The sequence below is a fragment of the Rousettus aegyptiacus genome, unplaced genomic scaffold, assembly GCF_014176215.1.
Source record: "Rousettus aegyptiacus isolate mRouAeg1 unplaced genomic scaffold, mRouAeg1.p scaffold_m13_p_1, whole genome shotgun sequence".
NCBI classification, from domain to species: domain Eukaryota; kingdom Metazoa; phylum Chordata; class Mammalia; order Chiroptera; family Pteropodidae; genus Rousettus; species Rousettus aegyptiacus.
The window spans coordinates 47,427,425-47,446,444 of NW_023416284.1; the positions used below are offsets into that span (position 1 = coordinate 47,427,425).

Genomic DNA, 19,020 nt, shown 5'->3' on the forward strand with positions numbered 1-19,020 from the left:
TATGCATAGTGGTGTTATGAAATGAAGAATGGGGTTTGGGAGTCAAAGGATCAGAGTTCAAGTCCTTCCTCTGCCCTTCCTGTGTTAATTTGCATATACCAGTTAATTGTTCAGACTTCTAGTTGCCTCATCTATAAATAGTGATGTACTAATACATATTTCAGAATTCTTATGAAAATGAAATAAAATAAATTATAGGAAAGTATTTCGACAACTGTGGTACACTACATCAGAACCCTCAAAAGATATAGAATCTATGTGAGTAAAAGGCACAAACATTGAAATGGATATTAACACTAGCTAGAAAATCACTGCATATTCTTTCAAACATTTCCTAGATATAATATGAAAGATTCAGAAGGCAAATCCAACCATCAAAGTAGTTGGATTTGTTTCTGAATGGAATTAGTACTAAAAATTGGCCTTCAAGAATGGGTAAAATTTGTAATGTAAAAACAGAATCTTCCAAATATTCCTGCTGGGAAGAGCAGACTTCATTTATCCATTCGTTAAATCATTTGTTAAATATTTATGGAGTGTTTACCATAGTCTATGCACTGCGTTAAGGGATATCATGGAAAATGAAGAGGCTATGAAAAGAAAAAGAGTTTTAACTTTTGTCACATGGTATACATTATAATCTTTGACAAAAATATTACCCCAGACTAATAGGGTGGATTTTCAGATTGTAGTCAACTTTGTAGGACTTCGTACTTTAACAGAAATGTTGCTTGTACATTCATCGTCTGAATGAAGGCAACAGATGAAGGCAACTATTTTTTACTCTGTATCTTACTAAGGTTCTTATTAATGTTGGCTGTCATTTTAAATATAAGGGATTGTGTTTGTTTATTATAGGTATATAGTTTATTGGTTTAATTCTGCTTATAATCAAGTTAAGTAAAAGCTCAATAAAATGCTAGTCTTATTTTTTGAAATATGCCTTCATCTGTTCAAGATTATGTAATTAAAAATAATTATTAAAACATGAAAAATTTTACTTTCTTAGAAACTAATGTCAAGGATATTTTCTCTTTTTAATTTATCTTATATCTACTTAACTGATTAAAACATTCCTTAAGGAGTTGTAGGGAGCCCACAGAGCACAAAGCAAATACTCAACTTATTGCTTATGTACTGGCTTTCATTTAGGGTCTTATCTAAATTGTCCATTTATCAAATAAACCCATTTAAGCCCTACATATCTCCAGTTTGGATTATGCTCACAAAGCAGCAAATATAGTAATATACTCAATGAGAGGGGGAAAAATAGCTTCAGTATTTTGGGTAATTTGTAAGGATAACAAGTTAATTTTACTTTTCAATGGATTTTTTTTTGGGGGTGATGAGATGATTAAATCATTTTGCTTGGTCATAACCCCCTTCTACTGGTGGGGGGACCTGATCCCCATGTGGTTGCATCAGCTGAAAAGAGGAGCTCCCTGATAAGCTGCTCTCACCCTGCCCCTCCCATCCCCTAGGCCCTGCAGCAAAGGGAGTCTTGAATCAATCGGGTGACCCAATCCTGATAGCTGGTGGCGAGAGCAATGGTGAGAGGCTGCTACTGAGCACAAGATGATGGACTACAGGGAAAGTGTTAGGTGGTGCCAGGGAATGACTGAGGGAAAACACACAGGTTGGAATGGACAACAGCTTTATTTGGAAGGTCACTCACTAGTCTGACTTCCTGGCTCACATGGAGTGATCACGGGAACATTTATTTTCTCTTGTGGCAGGATTTGGGGAGATAGATTTATTCATTTATTCGAATAAGAAATATTTCATGAATGCCAAACACTGTACTAAGTTTTTCCAATAAAGTGGAGAATAAAACTGACATTGTCTCTGCCTTCAGAGAACTTACAGTCCAGGAAAAAAGCAGAATTAAACAGAAATTCCAGAAGACTAATATATAGTTGCAATTTGTAATAAGTGCTATGATGGAAAACTTTAGGCTGAAGGGTGAAATCATATCTAGGGCCCTGATTAGATTAAAACATCAAAGTGATCCCTCATTATCTCAGAAAGTGCTATTATAACAAAGACTAGAAGAATCAGCAGTTGTGCAGATAGAATAGGAGGAGGATCATATGAGGCAAAGGGAACAATATTTGTAGAGGCCCTGGGATAGGAAGAAGTTTTGAATGTGTATTCAAGGCACTTAGATGTTCTTGGAGGAGAGCTTCATAGATGAAAAGCATAGTTTCATGAAAAAGCATATTTCTGTAAGGAGGCACTTAAGAGGTTACCATGAGCCACTTCTACAGTGAGGAATTAAGTTGTTCATTTGTCTGCAGAGACCCTCATATAGAACACTTTTCCAAGACTTGGCTTCCCTGCTTTCGTTGACTTCAATTCAGAGTTCTTCAATAGAAAATTGTACTTTTATCAGTTACATGCTAAATAAGGGCTTCTAGATATGCTATGCTTTCTACTACACAATAGTCAAACATGACTATTGAAATTTAAATTTAAATAACTTAAGACAATATGATTTCAAAAATCACAAATTCAGTTCCTCAGTCATACTAACCATATTTCGAGTGCTTAATAACTGAATATGGCTAGCAGCTACTTATTGGACAGTGTAGGTATGGAACATTTCCATCATTGCAGAAAATTCTATTGCACATTTCACATAGTAAATAGCATGGGCTCTAGAGTCAGGCAGATCTGTATTAGAATCCTGATTTTTACACTTACTTGCTAAGCAAGTTACTTAACACTTCTGAACCTCAGGTGAACTCTAGTAAAATAAGAATAACATAGGTAATGTATATATGAAAAACATAACACAGCACCTGGCACGTGATAGACATATTAGAAATATTATACTTATACCTGAAAACTTTATTCTCTTAATCCAACTACCTGTCTTCTAGTGACTCTATCATTCTCTATATTCCTCCTCCATCTAGTGTAAACCCACTTCAACCATATTTTCACTCAAACTTCACTTTCTTTATTCACTAGTCACACTCCCAATCCAATTCTATGTCAACCCAAACTTGTTCTCTGATCCATCTGAGTCTGCCGAGCCTTGTTGAAGGAAATCATTTTTTTTATTGAAGCTATCAGCCTTATAAATGAGCAGCCTCCAGGTTCAACTGGTTGACCACCAGACAACTTGGCAAGCTTTGATAATACCCCTTTGACTACTCTTTTCCTTTTTTGTAGTACCTGTCCTATCTGCAGTGTGCTCCCCAGACCTTTACCTCACCTCTGTATCAGCAGATGAATATCTCTGGGGATGAATTCACTGAATTTGCTTTTTCTACATCTCCAACTGCATATTTTTTATTTAGAGGAGTTTTCAAATGTCAGTATTGGAACCAGTGTAAAGCTACTTTAGAAGCACTTGATTAATGTTAAAGAATACATCTACCTGGATTTGACCCCAGCTTACTGAGTGAAAATCTTTAGAACTGGAAATAGGAGAATTTGTCTTTAGTTAAAGCTCCTCAGGTAACTTTGTGACCTAAGTTTGGGAGATACCACCAAAAGAGCTGTGGACACCTTTGCTCATAACCGTTGTTTTATTCCATGCTTTTTAAATATGAATCTGGCTGCCTCTATTTCTTCCCAACAGTTGACATGTAGGCTGCACTTTTCGGAGCTCTTCAATGAGTTGTTAGAGCATCTGTCTTGCCTGTGGTCATCACACTTAATCTCTCCTTGCTGGAACTGTTAACACACTCCTGCTGGTGGCTTGCCAAATTAGAATAGCTTTTTGCTGTGTCCTGGCTGTGCTCCAAGACTTCATTCCTGGTCATTTTGTCTGACCGTTTAATGTAACTGTAGATTATAGGTGACACTGGTGGAAAAGTTCAAGCAGCCACAAGTGTAATCTCAGAAAGATGGAAGTCTCACAGTTATACAATAGTTTGGACATGAACATTGCTCTGTAAAACTTTTAATTTGATTCAAAGTGTTTTCTGCTGGGTGCTATATTTAGCATTCCAGAAAAAAAAAAAAAAGTCATTTAATGCTGTTTTAAATCGTTTTCATCCATTAGTATGTTGTATATACAATTTATAGTTAGTTTCTTTGGCTCCGGTCATCTTTTTAGTGCTTCTCAAAAACTTAAAATATCATTGATAGAGGCAAACATTTTAGTCAAAATAGCTAAGTGATCAAAAATTGACATGTAATTAGCAGATCAAAGCATATACAAATATACATGTTTGTGTAGTATTATATTTTTATATTTATAATATATATTATTTATATATAAGTATATATTAATATAAACATCAATATTATGTTTAATAAAATTTCATCACAATTAAGTTATGATTACATATAGAATCTTAAGTGTTCAGTCTCATTGTAGAATTACAATTAATAATCAGAGAGTCATGGAATTAATGGATTAAGAAGCAAGTAGAAAAAGATAAAGTCAGAGAATCTTGACTCAGCTAAGCATTTTACTTCTAAGAGCGTGTCACTGAAATTTCTGAGTCTTAGTTTTCTCATCTTCAAAATGATCTTCCAGAAGATTGTTGTAGGGATTAAATGGAATTAATGACACATGATAATACATTATAAGATATGCTTACTGTTCTTTCTAAGATCAAAGAGCACCGTACAATTCTTTAAATTTTTCTAGATTCTCTAAGAAAGAATAAGTTATGTAGCACTTTAGTTAATACCTGAAGATAATAACTCGCCTTTATCCATCTCAGTACTATTGAAAGATTATCATATAGTAAATATAAAATCTTATTGAATAAAGTATATTTTATTAAGTTTATTTTTGAAAACTGATAATTCACTCGTATGGCTATTTTGTGTTTTTCTAATGACCAGAACATTTAAATCAGAATTTTTTTTCTGAACAGTGCCATCTGCTCTGTTTATAAAATGAAGGCCAGTTTTTATATTTTTCTAACATCCTGATGATATAAAAATTTAGTATATAATTTAATTTTTATTTGAGATAATTATGATGAATAATAGTGCATTTGGTGAGCTCTTGCATTGTGACAGACACAATGTAAAGCATTTTACATATATTAATTAACATATTTAATCCTCACAATTCTATGAGGTGGCTGTTATTTCCATTTCCTTATGAGAAAATTAAGGCACAAAGTAGGTATCTTTCCCTGAAGTCATTCTTTAGAACAGCAGTCCTCAACCTTTTTGGCACCAGGGACTGATGCTCCTCTGAGAATCTAATGCTTAATGATCAGAGGTGGAGCCAAGGTGGTGATGCTAGCACTGGGGAGCAGCTGCAAATACAGATGAAGCTTTGCTTCCTTGCTTGCTCCCTGCTGCTCACTTCCTGCTGTGCAGCTGGTTCCTAACAGGCCATGGTTATTACTGGTCCTTGGCTCCTGGGTTAGGAACCTCTGCTTTAAAAGGCAAAAATTGAGTTTGAACCCAGGCAGTCTGTTTCTAGAACCTAGGCTCATCACAGCTAAGCCATACTCCATGCTAACAAAGTGTAATCTCCTGCAGATCAGCTGTGAGCATTCCCAGAATGCAACCTTTCAGTACCATGATTCCTGGAGGATTGACTTGGGAATCTTTGATACCAATAGTGACCATTTAAGTGAAATTCTCCTGGATCCCTGTTAGTACTTTCTAACTTGTATTTTAGTTTTATTGACATACCCTCAAGGCTACTTACATGGAAATCAACTAGCCCACTCTTATTTTCACATGTTCCATTGTTAGAGATATAAAGAAAATAATAACCCATTCAAGACAGTGGTTTATATAGATTTCCAACCAGGATAAGTTGCCATTCTTCATCAGAGTGTAATCATAATGAGTAAAATTGGTTTCTAAAATTACATCACAATTTTATGTAGACATTTGCATATGTAAGTTATGTTTGGTGTGATTTACTATCTTGATCTTGTAAATACTAGTGAATAATTATTAGGTCACTTAAATTATTATTACATCACCAATAGAAATTCATGGTTTTGCTGAAATGTAATCAAAATTGCACATTGAATTAGTTCAAGAGTCAGAAACTAGAAAATTTTATATAATTTAATTTATATGGCTAACCCTAATGGTGAAACTGCAGGAGCAGATCTAGAAGCTTAATTTTCCCTACTCCCACATATAATGTTAAAACAAATTTTGTATTAAGCTCTTCAGGTTTTCACTTGGTTTCCTGTTATTTTATTGTTGTTACCTTGCCAGAAATAACTCTTTTCTCACTTGAAATTACCTTCGAGTAGAAATTACCTTCGAGTAAAACTAAGTTTCAAGTTATCTTTGCACATTGAGAAATACTTTCTTTTACTTATATACACAGGTATGGACATATGAACACACACACACACACACACACACACACACACACACACACAAACACATAAAGTATCCCCTACATATAAATGGACTGATTTCAAGAAGTATATTTGCAAAAGTGTTTTTAAGAATCAGTGACATTTTCCCACAGAAATAGTGTTATGTTACTACTCTAGTACAAAAGGTTATTAATTCATATTTTGCATCATTCTAAATAATGCTTTTATGGAATTGTTCTTTTCTAGTTTTCCTCTCTAGATACCAGAAACATAATCCTCTGTACCACTAACCCCAGAAGGTCCTGCATCACCATAACCTATAACTTCCATGCTGTTTTCAAAGGCATCCATGCTATCAGTCAGCACACTTATCAAACCTAATGATATCCCATTATTTAGTTATATAGGTGTTAAGAAGCTATATTTATATTTTAAATGATAAATAAATATGCTTCTGTTCTAAATTTTCAATCCTTAATACTCACTAGTTTTTTTTTTTTTTTAACAATATTGAAGTGAACAGTTTACACTGGTGGCATAAAACTCTAAGATTTATTGAAACCAGAAAATACTGATCACAAAGAATACGCTGTTAAATATACTAGCCCAAGTTGCATTTGATGCATTCATTGTTACTTTCTGGTTGTTGAAATTGCTATAGTAACTGAGAAGTGTACTTTATATTAGCCGCTCTTTTTTTTAGAAACCACAATTATTAGAATTAGAAAATCCTCCCAATTTAGTCATTAGCCATGGAAGGAAAACATAATTCCACTCTTAAAACTGATATTCAAAATGTCGATGAAAGATAAGTTATTTTCTTCTAAAGGGTGACCTTATTTTTGATAAATTTATTTTCATGGCAAGTAATCACTCTTTAGTCAATAGGCCTCTGCCTTAATCAGTTGAACTGCTATAGCAAAATACCACAGACTGAGTGGCTTCAACAACAGAAATTCATTTCTCACAGTTCTGGAGCCTGAGAAGTCTGAAATGAAAGCGCCAGCAGATTCAGTTCCTGGTGTGAGCCCTTTTCCTGGTTTGCAGATAACTGTGTCCTCATATGGCAGAGAGAGTGAAGAGAGAGGGGGAGAGAGAGAGGGGAAGAGGAGGAGAGAGGGAGAGGGGGAGAGGGAGAGAGAATGAGAGTGAGAGTGAGAGAAGGAGAATGAATGAATGAATGAGAGACATTTCTGGTTTCTCTTTCTCTTCTTATAAAGACACTAATCCTACCAGGGCATCCTGCCCTCCTCATGACTTCATCTAAACCTAATTACCTCCCAATGGTTCTTCTCCCTCTAAATGCCATTACTGGGGCTTAGGGCTTTGCCATATGAATTTGGGAGTGGAGGCATAAACATTCAGTTCATAATAGTCTCTAGTTGGAGAATTGCATATGGATTTTGTCCACATGGCATTTTTACATTTTTAAAGTGAAATGTCTTGGAAAGGTAAAGCATTCTGCAGTTCACAATGGTCCCTACCACTCCCCACTCTATCACCCCTTGCTAGATGCTCGATGGTTATTGTATACCAAGGCTCTGTAGATACTCGAATGATTAACTCTTTATTTAAACCATTTAACTTCACAAAATTTATCAAGATTTTGGTATTAACATACTCTTTTGATTCTCTCCTATAGGATGGAGAACCTAATAAGGGGAAGGAATCCCCCACAATATCAGAGAAGTCCTTGTAAAGAAGTTCGTGCAGCACTTCGGAAGAGGCCTGAAGAAGAGTGTAAGTATGTTTAATGGGATTAACTATGTTAATCTAGATAGATTTTGGTGAGTAGCAAACTAAAGGGTTAACCTTTAAGTAATTAATCAAATAATAGAGATATTTAATAAATATCTGTTGTATCAAATTGAGTGTGTTTTTGAAAAGGTATTAAAACATGGTACCTGGATTCAGAAACTAAGAGCATTGTTAAGATGCTCTACTTATAATTGGTTTCCATGTTCAAATGAGATTGGAAAAGACTGCACAATCTATCACATACTTTTTAGATATTTATATCATAAATATTAATGTTTCTGAGGAGTCCTGGAGTTAAAAAAATTGAAATATGTTTAAAATCAATATTTCCAGTTTTCTTTGACAACAATGATCTTTCAACAGTTTTTAAACTGAGGACTCTAAAAACCACTGCATTAGACTATAGAATAAACATATAGTGGCGAATATAAACCCATTGGCCAAAGAGAAACATTTGATTTAATCTCATATTGGAAAAGATTTTAGAAGATGAAAGGCATGTATCCTACCATAAACTCATTTTACTCTATCTTTATATTATTAAATATTAGAATACATAATTATAGATATTTCATTGAAATATTTCTAACCTATAGCATTGTTGGAAATGTTTGACATAATATTTGCATTTTAAGTATCTAAGATGACCCATAATACTAACTTTCCTCATGGTATTTGCATATAATTATTTTCAGGGAAGTAAATCATGTTCCATTATGACAAAAATTTATCTCAATTTTGTCCTTTTGCAGGAACTTAACATTTTATAAGGATAGAGCTAATGCAGTGGGTTCACTGACATGTACAGTTTAGTAGACTTTTAGATTACATTGGAATTTTAAATTAGTTTGAAGTATATTGTTCTGAGTAAAGACCAAATCCACTGAAACTAGGCACACTCGTGACAAGTAGAATGCTTTGTTTTGTTGTTTTATTATAAAGTCTATAGACAACCTGTTTTGATTGGCATCTATGTCATTCAATGTAGTGTTAGTTTTATTTTAATTGGCAGATTTACAACTTCTAACACTGTAAACAATATCCAATTAAAACTTAAATTTGAATATGAAGATTGAGTTCAAGTGTATCTTAAAACAAAAACTATAAGATGCAGACTCTTGTATTAAAGTATTGCTTTTTTATTGGGCTCATAGGAAAGTTTTGTAGTTTTTCCTCTATGCCAGTTTAACAAAATCATCTTAGTCTCTGGTATAGTTCTACAGATTCCATTTAAAAACTTAGAAGGGATTTTTGTAAACAAATCTGTAGTTGATTCTCACAGAGGCTATTTAACATATACGAAGTAATTTTTCAGGCCTTTTGTACTGAGTTGGTCTATGTGACAGGTTGACCGACTATGGTCTGTTGACCAAATCCATCCTGACACCTATTTCTGTAAATAAAATTTTATTTAAACACAGTCATCTTCTTTTTATTTAGGTATTGTGTATAGCTGCTTTCACACTACAAAGGAATAGTTGAATATTTGTGACATTCTATGGCCCACAAAGGTTTGAACCTTGCAACTCACATATACTGAATCAAAATCGCTGAGAGTCAAGTCTTGTAATCTGTGTGTTTTGAAGTAAGCCTTTCAGGGAATTCTGATGCAAACTCAAGTTGGAAAACCGTCGTTTAAGTCAAATTACTAGCTGCAAATGATAATTAATCATCATAGATCAAAAGACTAATGATTATAAGCATATTTCAGAGTTGAATTTACGGCCTGTAATATAACTGATGCTTGTATTATAATAAGAAAGTCCTCATCAGCTGGATTGTGGCAGTCAGGGCCATTTTGGAACTATCACTATAGGAACTCAGCTGGATTGACTATGCTACAGAACATGGAAGGTCATAATGATAAATGAGAATTCTATGAAATATTATTTTTTTCCAGAGAGGTCTTAATTATCCTTTGTTAGTATAATGAACAGTTATTCTTGTCCTGTTACAGACCAGTGTTAATTCCCTAAGAAAGAAACCCTGTTTTTTTAAAGAATAGAAGCAGTGTATTATATTAGTTAATTAAGACCTTCCATTTAGAGTCACAGAGGAAGGGTTTATTCTCTAATGTGACACTTAGTGTGACCATATGCAGGACTCTCAGTATTTTTTTGACTCAGTTTACATATTTGAAAAATGAGAAAAATGATAGAGCCTATTTTGTATGATTGTTTCTAGAATTAAGGGGGATATTTAGATAGAGTACTTGGGATAGAACCTGGAACATAGGAAATTTTCTTTCTTTTCTCTCTTTGCCCTTGTTATTATTGTTTTTCTTATTTCAAACTAATGATATGTGTGAGGATAATAAACCATGTTTCTGATCACAGAAAGGAAAATCCACAGAAATTACTACCACTATTGTTAGAAACAATGCATGGCAAAGAATAGGTTTTAAACAAATGACAGAAAGCTGAAATTCTTGCAACAGTATGAGATAGTAATGCATATTAGATAGTAATTTGTCTCACGTGATGGAATAGTTTTTTTTCTATCATTCTGTGAATTCAATATGGGATACAGACAAAGACTTGTTGGTCAATTCTCATGGAAAACTGTCACCTTAGAACACCATCACAGAAGGACAAATGGCAATGGCTTCCCTTACTGAGAGTAGAAAGAACTTAGAGGATCTTCCAGATGCAAGTAGAACCCTCTTACATTTAGGATATTGCATAAAGAAGTTTTGCTAAGTTGCATAATTCATATAGCTTTCTTTTATAATATTTTATACTATTTTACAATATTTTCAATGCAAAGATCAACTTTAGGTCACCAGACATATCTCTTAACCAGTTATTTCATGTGAATTATATCTAACTATGTTGCATTCAGCATAGCCAAGAAATTTTCAGTAACAATAAATTGTTCCTTATAAAAGAAAAACTTTAAAATGTGCTCAAGTTACTTTCCATTAGAAAATAAATCTTTGTTCTCAAAACCGCCCATTCAGCTACAGTTGCACATTCCTGTTCTATTCCCAGGTGAACCTCTCTAAAGAGTCATCTATACTCACTCCATTTACTTACCTCCCACTCACTCTTCCAAAACCATGTAGTCTGGCTCCTATCCAGTCACTCTACTGAAACAGCTTTCATTCACACCACCAATAATCTCTGTTGCTGTGTTACTTTTCTATTGCCGTGTAACAAATTACCACTAATTTAGTGGCTTAAAACAGCACTTGTTTACTATCTCGCAGTTTTTGTGGGTCAGAAGTCCAGGCAGGGCTTAGCTGGGTCCTGTGCTTCAGGGTTGTACCAGGCTGTGGTCTCATCAGAAGCTCAACTGAGAAATGATCCACTTTCAAGCTTCATAGGCTATTGGCAGAACTTATTTCCCTGTGACTGTATGACCAAGAACCCTGCTTTTGGCTGACCTCCTCCTAGAGGCCATTTTTAGGTTGCATAGGCCTCTCGCGGTTCCTGCCTACATGTACCATCTTGATATGACTGCTCACTTTATTGAGCCAGCAAGGGACTCTGTCCTCAGGGAGGGCGTGCCCTTCTTTTAAGGGATTTCACCTGATTATCAAACCAGGCTCAACAAAGATAATCTCACTTTTGATTAATTCACAGTCAACTGATTTGGGACCTTAACTACACCCTCATTCTCTCCATATTTTGTTGGCTAGAAGCAATTCACAGGTCCTGACAATCCAAGGGGAGGCGATTATATAGAGCTTGAACATTTCAAGTGTAATAATCATGGAGCTGTCTTAGAATTCAGTTTAGCACTTGCTAAATCCATAAAGCATTTTTATTTTCAGGGATCTTCTCACTGAACTTCTTAGCATAAATCAATACAATTAATGAGTTTCTGTTTTTGAAAACCCTCTAATGTCTTGACAACTGTGATACAATACTCTCTTGCTTTTCCTCCATCTCCCTGGTTATTATGCATGCTCAACTTTCTCTTTCCAGTCACTACATATTAGAATTTCTAAAAACTGAAGCCTTCTTCTAAATAAACTCTCTCCCTAGACAATCTTATTACATCCACAACATCAGTTATTCCTATACTCGGATGACTCGAAAATTGATACCTCTAACCCAGACCTGTTTTCATATATCCAAATGTCTGCTTGACACATTCTCTTGGATATTTTGGCAGTGCTTCAAACTCACCAAATCTATGCCCTTTTTCTCAAAACCTGAGCTTTTTTCAGTGCTATGTTTGTTTGTTTGTTTTTTGCTCTGAGTGTGGTACTTTTAACAAGATTCAAAGGCTATAAATCTAAGAGTCATCTTCCATACTTTCTTCTCCTACATCCATTGTAGTTTCAAGGCCTATTATTTTACCTGAGTACATTTTGAACCTGTTCACAAATCACCTCCTCTGCAAAGAGTCTAATATTCTGCCAGATACTCCAGTAAGTGGCTTTTCTATACATGATTCTGAATGCTTTTCACTTTAAAATGATCCTATGGTTATTATCCCTTCAAGAAAGATAAAAGCATAACTATCTACCACCCCTTCAGCTTCATCTCATGCTTTATTCCCTTCCCCTTTGTGTTCTTTTAATTTCTGAACATATTTAGTGAGAGGAGAACAGAATTTATATATATTTTAATGTTACAGAACCAGAACAAAACAGTTACCTTGGAAAGGAAAAGTATACTTTGGAAAAATAATAAATGCAGAAACTAGAAGAAAAAATTCGAAAGCTGTTTAAACTTTTCAATAATCAGAAGAAGATAAGTACTCTATGAAATAGCTGCAAAATAACATAGAAAAAAAACAGCAAGCTTTTTTAAAAAAAATTAAAAGAATGAACATTGATGAGGAAAGGAATTATTTTTAAAAACTGAACAGGAAGAGCAGACTTAAAATCTCTACTGGAGTCATTTAAAGAATTATCTGTGAAAATACCTGGAATTTGAAGAACAAATACTGAGTATTCCATAAAAACGAAGGAAGTATGACCAGAAAATAAACATGAAGAAAAATGAGAAATGTATAGAAATAAAAAATGGATATCTATTATAAATTGTCCTAAGAAATCAGACCAATTTAAAGTATTAACATCATAAAAGACTTAATTGAATATATTTTCAAAATCATAAAAACAGCTGACTACATATTAAAAATGTCTTATAGTGTATTATACAAATCAGTTAAATGAGCTCCACACTCAGATACATCCAGACAAACATTTTTAATTACACTATCAGCTCTTTGAAGACATATATCATTATGTTGATAACGTACAGCACAATGCCTGGGAGTTAGATGTTTAACAAATATTTCAGAACAAATGAAGAAATTAACTTTTTATTTTTTTAATTTTTATTAACATATAGCCAACATACAATATTGTATTAGTTTCAGGTATATACCATAGTTATTCAACATTTATATACCTAAAGAAGTGATAACTATGATAAATCTAGCAACCATCTGACATCGTAAAACACTATCACAATATTATTGATTATATTTCCTACATTGTATACCACAGTCCCATGACTTAAATATTTTATACTTGGAAATTTGAACTTATGCTCCTTTACTCTCCTCCTTTTTTTTTTTTTTTTTGATTTTTCAATTATAGTTGACATTCAATATCATTTTCTGTTAGTTTCAGGTATATAGCCTCATGGGTAGACATTTATGTAATTTATGAAGTGATCCCTCTGACTAGTCTAGTAACACCTGGCACTAAACACAATTATTATCATATTATATTCCCTATCCCCATTTTTTACTTCCTAATTCCTTCCCCTTTTTCACCCAGCACCACCTCTACATCATAATTACTTAACTTTTAAAATTAAAGTGCACCATAGGAACCTGGAGAGAAAGGAAAAGAAAGGAAGGAAAGAAAGACGAAGAGAATCAAGGAAGAGGAAGAAGAAAAGAGGAGAGGAGAGGAGAAAAGAGGAGAGGAAATAGGGAGAGAGAGGAGAGAGAGGGAGAGGGGAAAGAAGAAGAGGAGGAAGAGATGGGGAAGGAGGAAAGAAGGAAGGAAGGAAGGAAGGAAGGAAGGAAGGAAGGAAGGAAGGAAGGAAGGAAGGAAGGAAGGAAGGAAGGAAGGAAGGAAGAACAAAAATCTGATTTTGGAACAGAAAGCACAGACTCACCTTTCCTAGTTCCTCCCTAAAAATGTGATTAAACACCTTGGAAATTATTCAACAGACCACGATAAAAGGACTCTGAAAACTTAAAAGAAAAAGGCGGACAGGCCTGAACTTCAGGACTTGAGGAAAAACAATGTGATGTGTTCCTTGGATTTTCTTTTTATCTTCCATATGTCTCTGGATTGGGCACCAGAGAGACCTACAGCCTAACACTGTGAAATGACCTAATACTAATATTAATAATATTAATACTAATACTACTAATACTAATACTAATACTAATAAAGCAAGAAGAGCCTGTCCTCTCAATCCAAAGGAACAAAAGATGGGAAGCCCAGCAGAGACCCTGCAGAGAGCCCAACCTCCATTCTATAATCCCAGCTGACAGCAGTTTGACCCACCTGCAGCAGTAGAAGAGTGAGACTCCAGGCCATCCCAGCCCTGCTCTCCCTGGCAGGCAGACCAACGTGGTGATAATGGTGGCAGCAGAGAAACCCTGTGCCTCTGCACTGTCCACCCAGTGGCATAAGGAGACTCATACCCAAAGGTAACTGAGTAACATTAGGGAACCCAAAAAAGCACTTTCCTGCCCTGGCAGATGGCAGCTGTAGGGTTTGAGCAAGAGCCTAGTAGTGCCAGAAGAACAAAGCAGACCAGAGTAATACTGGCATTAAAAGGGATCAGAAACCTTTTCCCCCTTGAGTGCCAGCAATGCAATGAATGTGAGTCTGTCTAATGGCATGGTTTCTAGTCTGGTGAGCAGATGTCTTTGGTCCTAGAACCCTAGTGGCCATTGTCATGAGTATATTGTGATGGAATTGCTAAGTCCTATGCAACTGCTGTCATTCTTCTCTTTCTCTTCTGGAGAATTAACCTCATCATGTTCCTAACCCAAAAGAGCTGTTGTTACTGTGGAACTGTGTGCCTCTAGAGACCTAATGAGGCTATGTGTCTGCCATTTCAAGAAACTTGATTTCCTCAACATTGGACTGTTCTGGCCAGGTCTTGAGTGGAATTTCTTCCTGCTCTTTTTTATAGAAGTGAAATAGTCATGTTGTGTTTCATCTTCCTTTATTGTTTTACTGCTTTTAGGGTAAAGTTGTCAGATAAAATACAAGAAAACTGGTTAAATTTAAATTCAGGTAAGCAACAAATAAATTTTTAGTATCAGTATGTCTTAAATGATATTCAGGGCACATTTATACTGAAAATTATTCATTCTTTTTCTGAAGCTCAAATTTAACTGGGTGGCTATATTAGGGTTCTCCAGAAAAAACAGAAACTAATAGTGTGTGTGTGTGCACGCGCGCGCACGCATGTGTGCATGTATGTATACACATAGACATACACATACATACACAAACACACACACACACACACACACACACATCTATATACACGTATATATGTTTTCCAGTGAAGACAAGGCCTATCGAAGGAGACATATGATTTATTAAAGAATTGGCTCACATGCTTATGAAGGCTGGTAAGTCCAAAATCTTCAAGTTAGGTCAGCAGGCTGGAGACCCAGGGAAGAGCCAGTATTGCAGTTCAAGTTCAAAGGCCATCTGCTGGCAGAATTCCTTCTTTCTCAGGGGAGGTTAGTCTTTTCTTCAAAGACCTTCAATTGATTGGGTGATGCCCGCCAGGTTATAGAGGGCAATCTACTTTCCTCAGTGTTCACCAATTGAAATGTTAATCTCATCCTCCAACACTCTTACAAAAGCATCCAGAATAATGCTTGACCCACATATCTAGGCACTGTGACCCAATCAATTTAACATAAAATTAACCAATAGAGTTGCTTTATTTCATTTGCTAAATCTTTAAAACCTACACCAGAGGGTCTGAACTGAGTTTCTAAGAGTTTAAGTTGATCCCTTATTTGATCTATTTCTTTCTTTAACAATGTAAAACTAGTACTATTTTCTAATACTTTTTATTTTTTAGTTTTTGTTACTTTGGGATTCAAATATATATTTTTCTAACATATTTTCCTAAACTTTGTCTCTTGAGGTCTCCCATATAGGAGATGTAAAATCAGTAATTTCTAAGTCTTTCAAAAGCCTCTACTATTCAGACAAGTCACATTCACCCCCACCTTCCTCAACTGGATAATCCCAGCGAGGACTAAGCTTTTCATGAAGTCGGCATCAGACTCAACCCTGAACTTGATCTTGTTCTGCACGCCTTTTCCTGTACTATATCTCCTTTAATATGGTTTATCTTTGCCGAATCTTCTTTTACAATGCTAATTCTGTAAATTTCTGGAATGTTTCTAAAGGGTAAGGCACTATCTGTACCCTTACCTCTAATGATTTTATCATTTTGAAACTCGCTTAAGAATGCTTTAAATATTTTTTTGTTGGTTTTCTGCTTTCTACCCTTAAATTTGTCCAGCTTTTGTGGACACTTGTATGACATCCTCACTCTTCAAGCTGTAGTTCCCACTTCCTGTCACACTGGACTCTATCCACAGCTTTAAAAAGCCATATTGTCAGTAGTTTCCCTGATTCTATTCTCTCTCAGAGATTTATTCTAGGTTGCTCTCTGAAATTTCATCTCTCTTCAACGGTTAGATTTCTTTAGGCTCTACTCAAAATGGTTTGATTTCTTAAAGCTGAAACATCTCCTTCTCTACTTGCCTCTTTAAATTAGTGAGAGCTGGATCTCCTTATTTCTTTTTAAATATTTGTTTCTCTCAACCTTTAAGATCCCATTTTCTATTTCATATTTAATCTATCCTATAAAATCTCAATATCTCTCCTAAGGAAATCTCTCTTTTCCTCCAAAGTAAGCAGCAGTTTTCTTTTATTTTGTTTTTATTTTTATACTTCTAAAAATTCACCATTCTTCTATGGGCATATCCACAATGAGAGTTCTCTAAATTTTAGGGCCATAGACACTGCTTATGTGATTACCTAGCCCAAAGCTCAAAATCATATAGCAATAACTCAAACACAATGACCAGCATCCACTAAGGTCAGCGGGATCAATACAGTGTTGTTAAAACAGTCCCATCTGTGAGAAAACAACCACTTATTTGGGAATAAATCAGCCGTGAACTATCATAAGCCCTGAAGTCAAATCCTGCATGGCCCACTTGCGGCAGCTGAAAGCCCATAGCCATATGCCCTGGCCCCATCGAAAACTTCAGCTGTTATTTGAATCACCAATATCTACTTTTTGTCTATTTATGTTTAATACTGATAAAAATGATACTGAAAGATGTGGCTCAAGTGCATGGCTACATTGATCCCACCCAGCTTCATCCTGTGGGGCCTGCTGCTGTAGAGCTGAGGCTTAGGCAGACAAAAGCAAATGTCCCCAGGCAGGACCCAGAAGGAAGAGAGGGGAAAGGTCTGAGCTCTGCACCTGTGCTCAGTCCTTCAGATCTTACCAAGCAGATGACTCCTTCCACATCCGTGGAAAAAAGAACGGCGTAAGAGCCCAGGAAAATGTCTTCTCGTGGAATCCTGAGATGTAAGAAGCAAGTCTGTCCCCTCCTACAAGACTACTATGGCCCTTATAACTATGAAACAGCTCAAGCAGAAGTTTTTGTGGGCTCAGTCTGCCATGACGTGACTGTACATCAATACCTAGAACACTTGTTCCAGGACAAAACGCCAACCTAGAGAGCTTCTCCTAAAATAACACGTATGTCCAGGAAGCACCAAAACTCTATGAAGAGTGTCCTATGCTAGTTTAATTTAATTTTCAACCCTCAGTACTTTTGTATGCTGATGCCTCTCTGGTGCCGGACAAAATTGACCCCCTGCCAAAACACTTGATCCAGAATGACTTCCAAACCATGCCCCAGAAGGCAAAGGCTCCATCCAGAGCTGCTATTAACTAAATCAACAAGAAGCCTCACATAATTTGAGAATCGGATCTGGCTCTCCTTTTATTTTTCTGCTCCCCAGGAATATATAGAAAAGTGCACCAAATTTTTAGTACCCTTTCTTATCCCTATAGCCAAACTCTGTATATTCTACTTCTTTCCTAGACATCCTTGTGTAAGATGTTGAACAACCATATTTCATGATGTAATTGAAATGCAGCTCTGTTTTTATTTCCCTCTGTCCATTTAAAGGGGATAATCTTCCCCTGCCCCTGTTGTCATTGACCCACTCTTAGAGCATAGAAAGTCCTGTGATTGCTTTTAGTCACAAAACACAGCCTCAATTTTGTCATTAGACGATGTCCGTCCAAATTATTGATCAATGCTTTAATCTTCATTTAAATTTAAGACTTTTCTTCCCTCACCTCATCCCATCTGCAGTTTGTCTGACTTTTGTCAAGAAGGTGTGGTCAGAGCCTTTTTAATCCCACCCTCTTCACTTTACCTCTGAATTTTGAGCAATAGTTTTGGAGCCCCTCAAGGTTAAGGTTAAGGAAGGAGCTAGAGAAATTGTAAGGGATAGGGAAGCTCTTATGTGGCTAGAGGGCCTTTACTCTTTCTAAAAGACATTTAAAATAACTATTTGGGGAGTGACTTTCAGAGCATTTCTTTGGAGAATCCTTTCACTCATAGAGCTTCTCCCTGGCCTCTGCAGATACATCTTTTTTCTGAATGTCATTGCAACAGCTTCTGCAGATCCTAGGAATTCAACATTTGCCTCTAGGTTCTTGCACTTGGGTTCATCTGTCCTTCTAGACAGCTGTATTGGACAGGACCTAAGATTACTGCCCATGACTTCTCTCCTTAATGTGCCCTACTTCTAATGGATAGGAATATCACACATCCTTTGCTCAGATGAACTTTGCACAGCCATGTAGCTTTCTGTAACCTGCTACACAGGCTTCATTTGCCCTCTAAGCATGAGTCAAGCACCAGTCTTCCATGTTTTCAACTGCAGGAAATACATTTCAAGCTGTCAGAAGGGTTCCATGGACACCTCTTT

At 35.7% G+C, this 19,020-nt stretch overlaps 1 protein-coding gene across 8 annotated transcripts in view; it reads left to right on the top strand.

The window, feature by feature from the left end:
* LRRC7 (leucine rich repeat containing 7) overlaps positions 1-19,020 on the top strand; it is a 440,527-nt gene that overhangs the window by 92,205 nt on the left and 329,302 nt on the right. For 7 of the 8 annotated variants that reach the window (XR_004955289.1, XM_016148942.2, XM_016148946.2 and 4 more), the window contains exon 2: positions 7,915-8,012. Coding sequence is in view for 6 of the 8 variants with exons in the window: in XM_016148942.2 (XP_016004428.1) it covers positions 7,915-8,012 (98 nt within the window). In the remaining 2 variants the exon portion in view is untranslated. Of the gene's footprint in view, positions 1-7,914; positions 8,013-19,020 lie in introns of those variants that run through there. The other variant, XM_016148943.2, reaches the window with a different exon arrangement.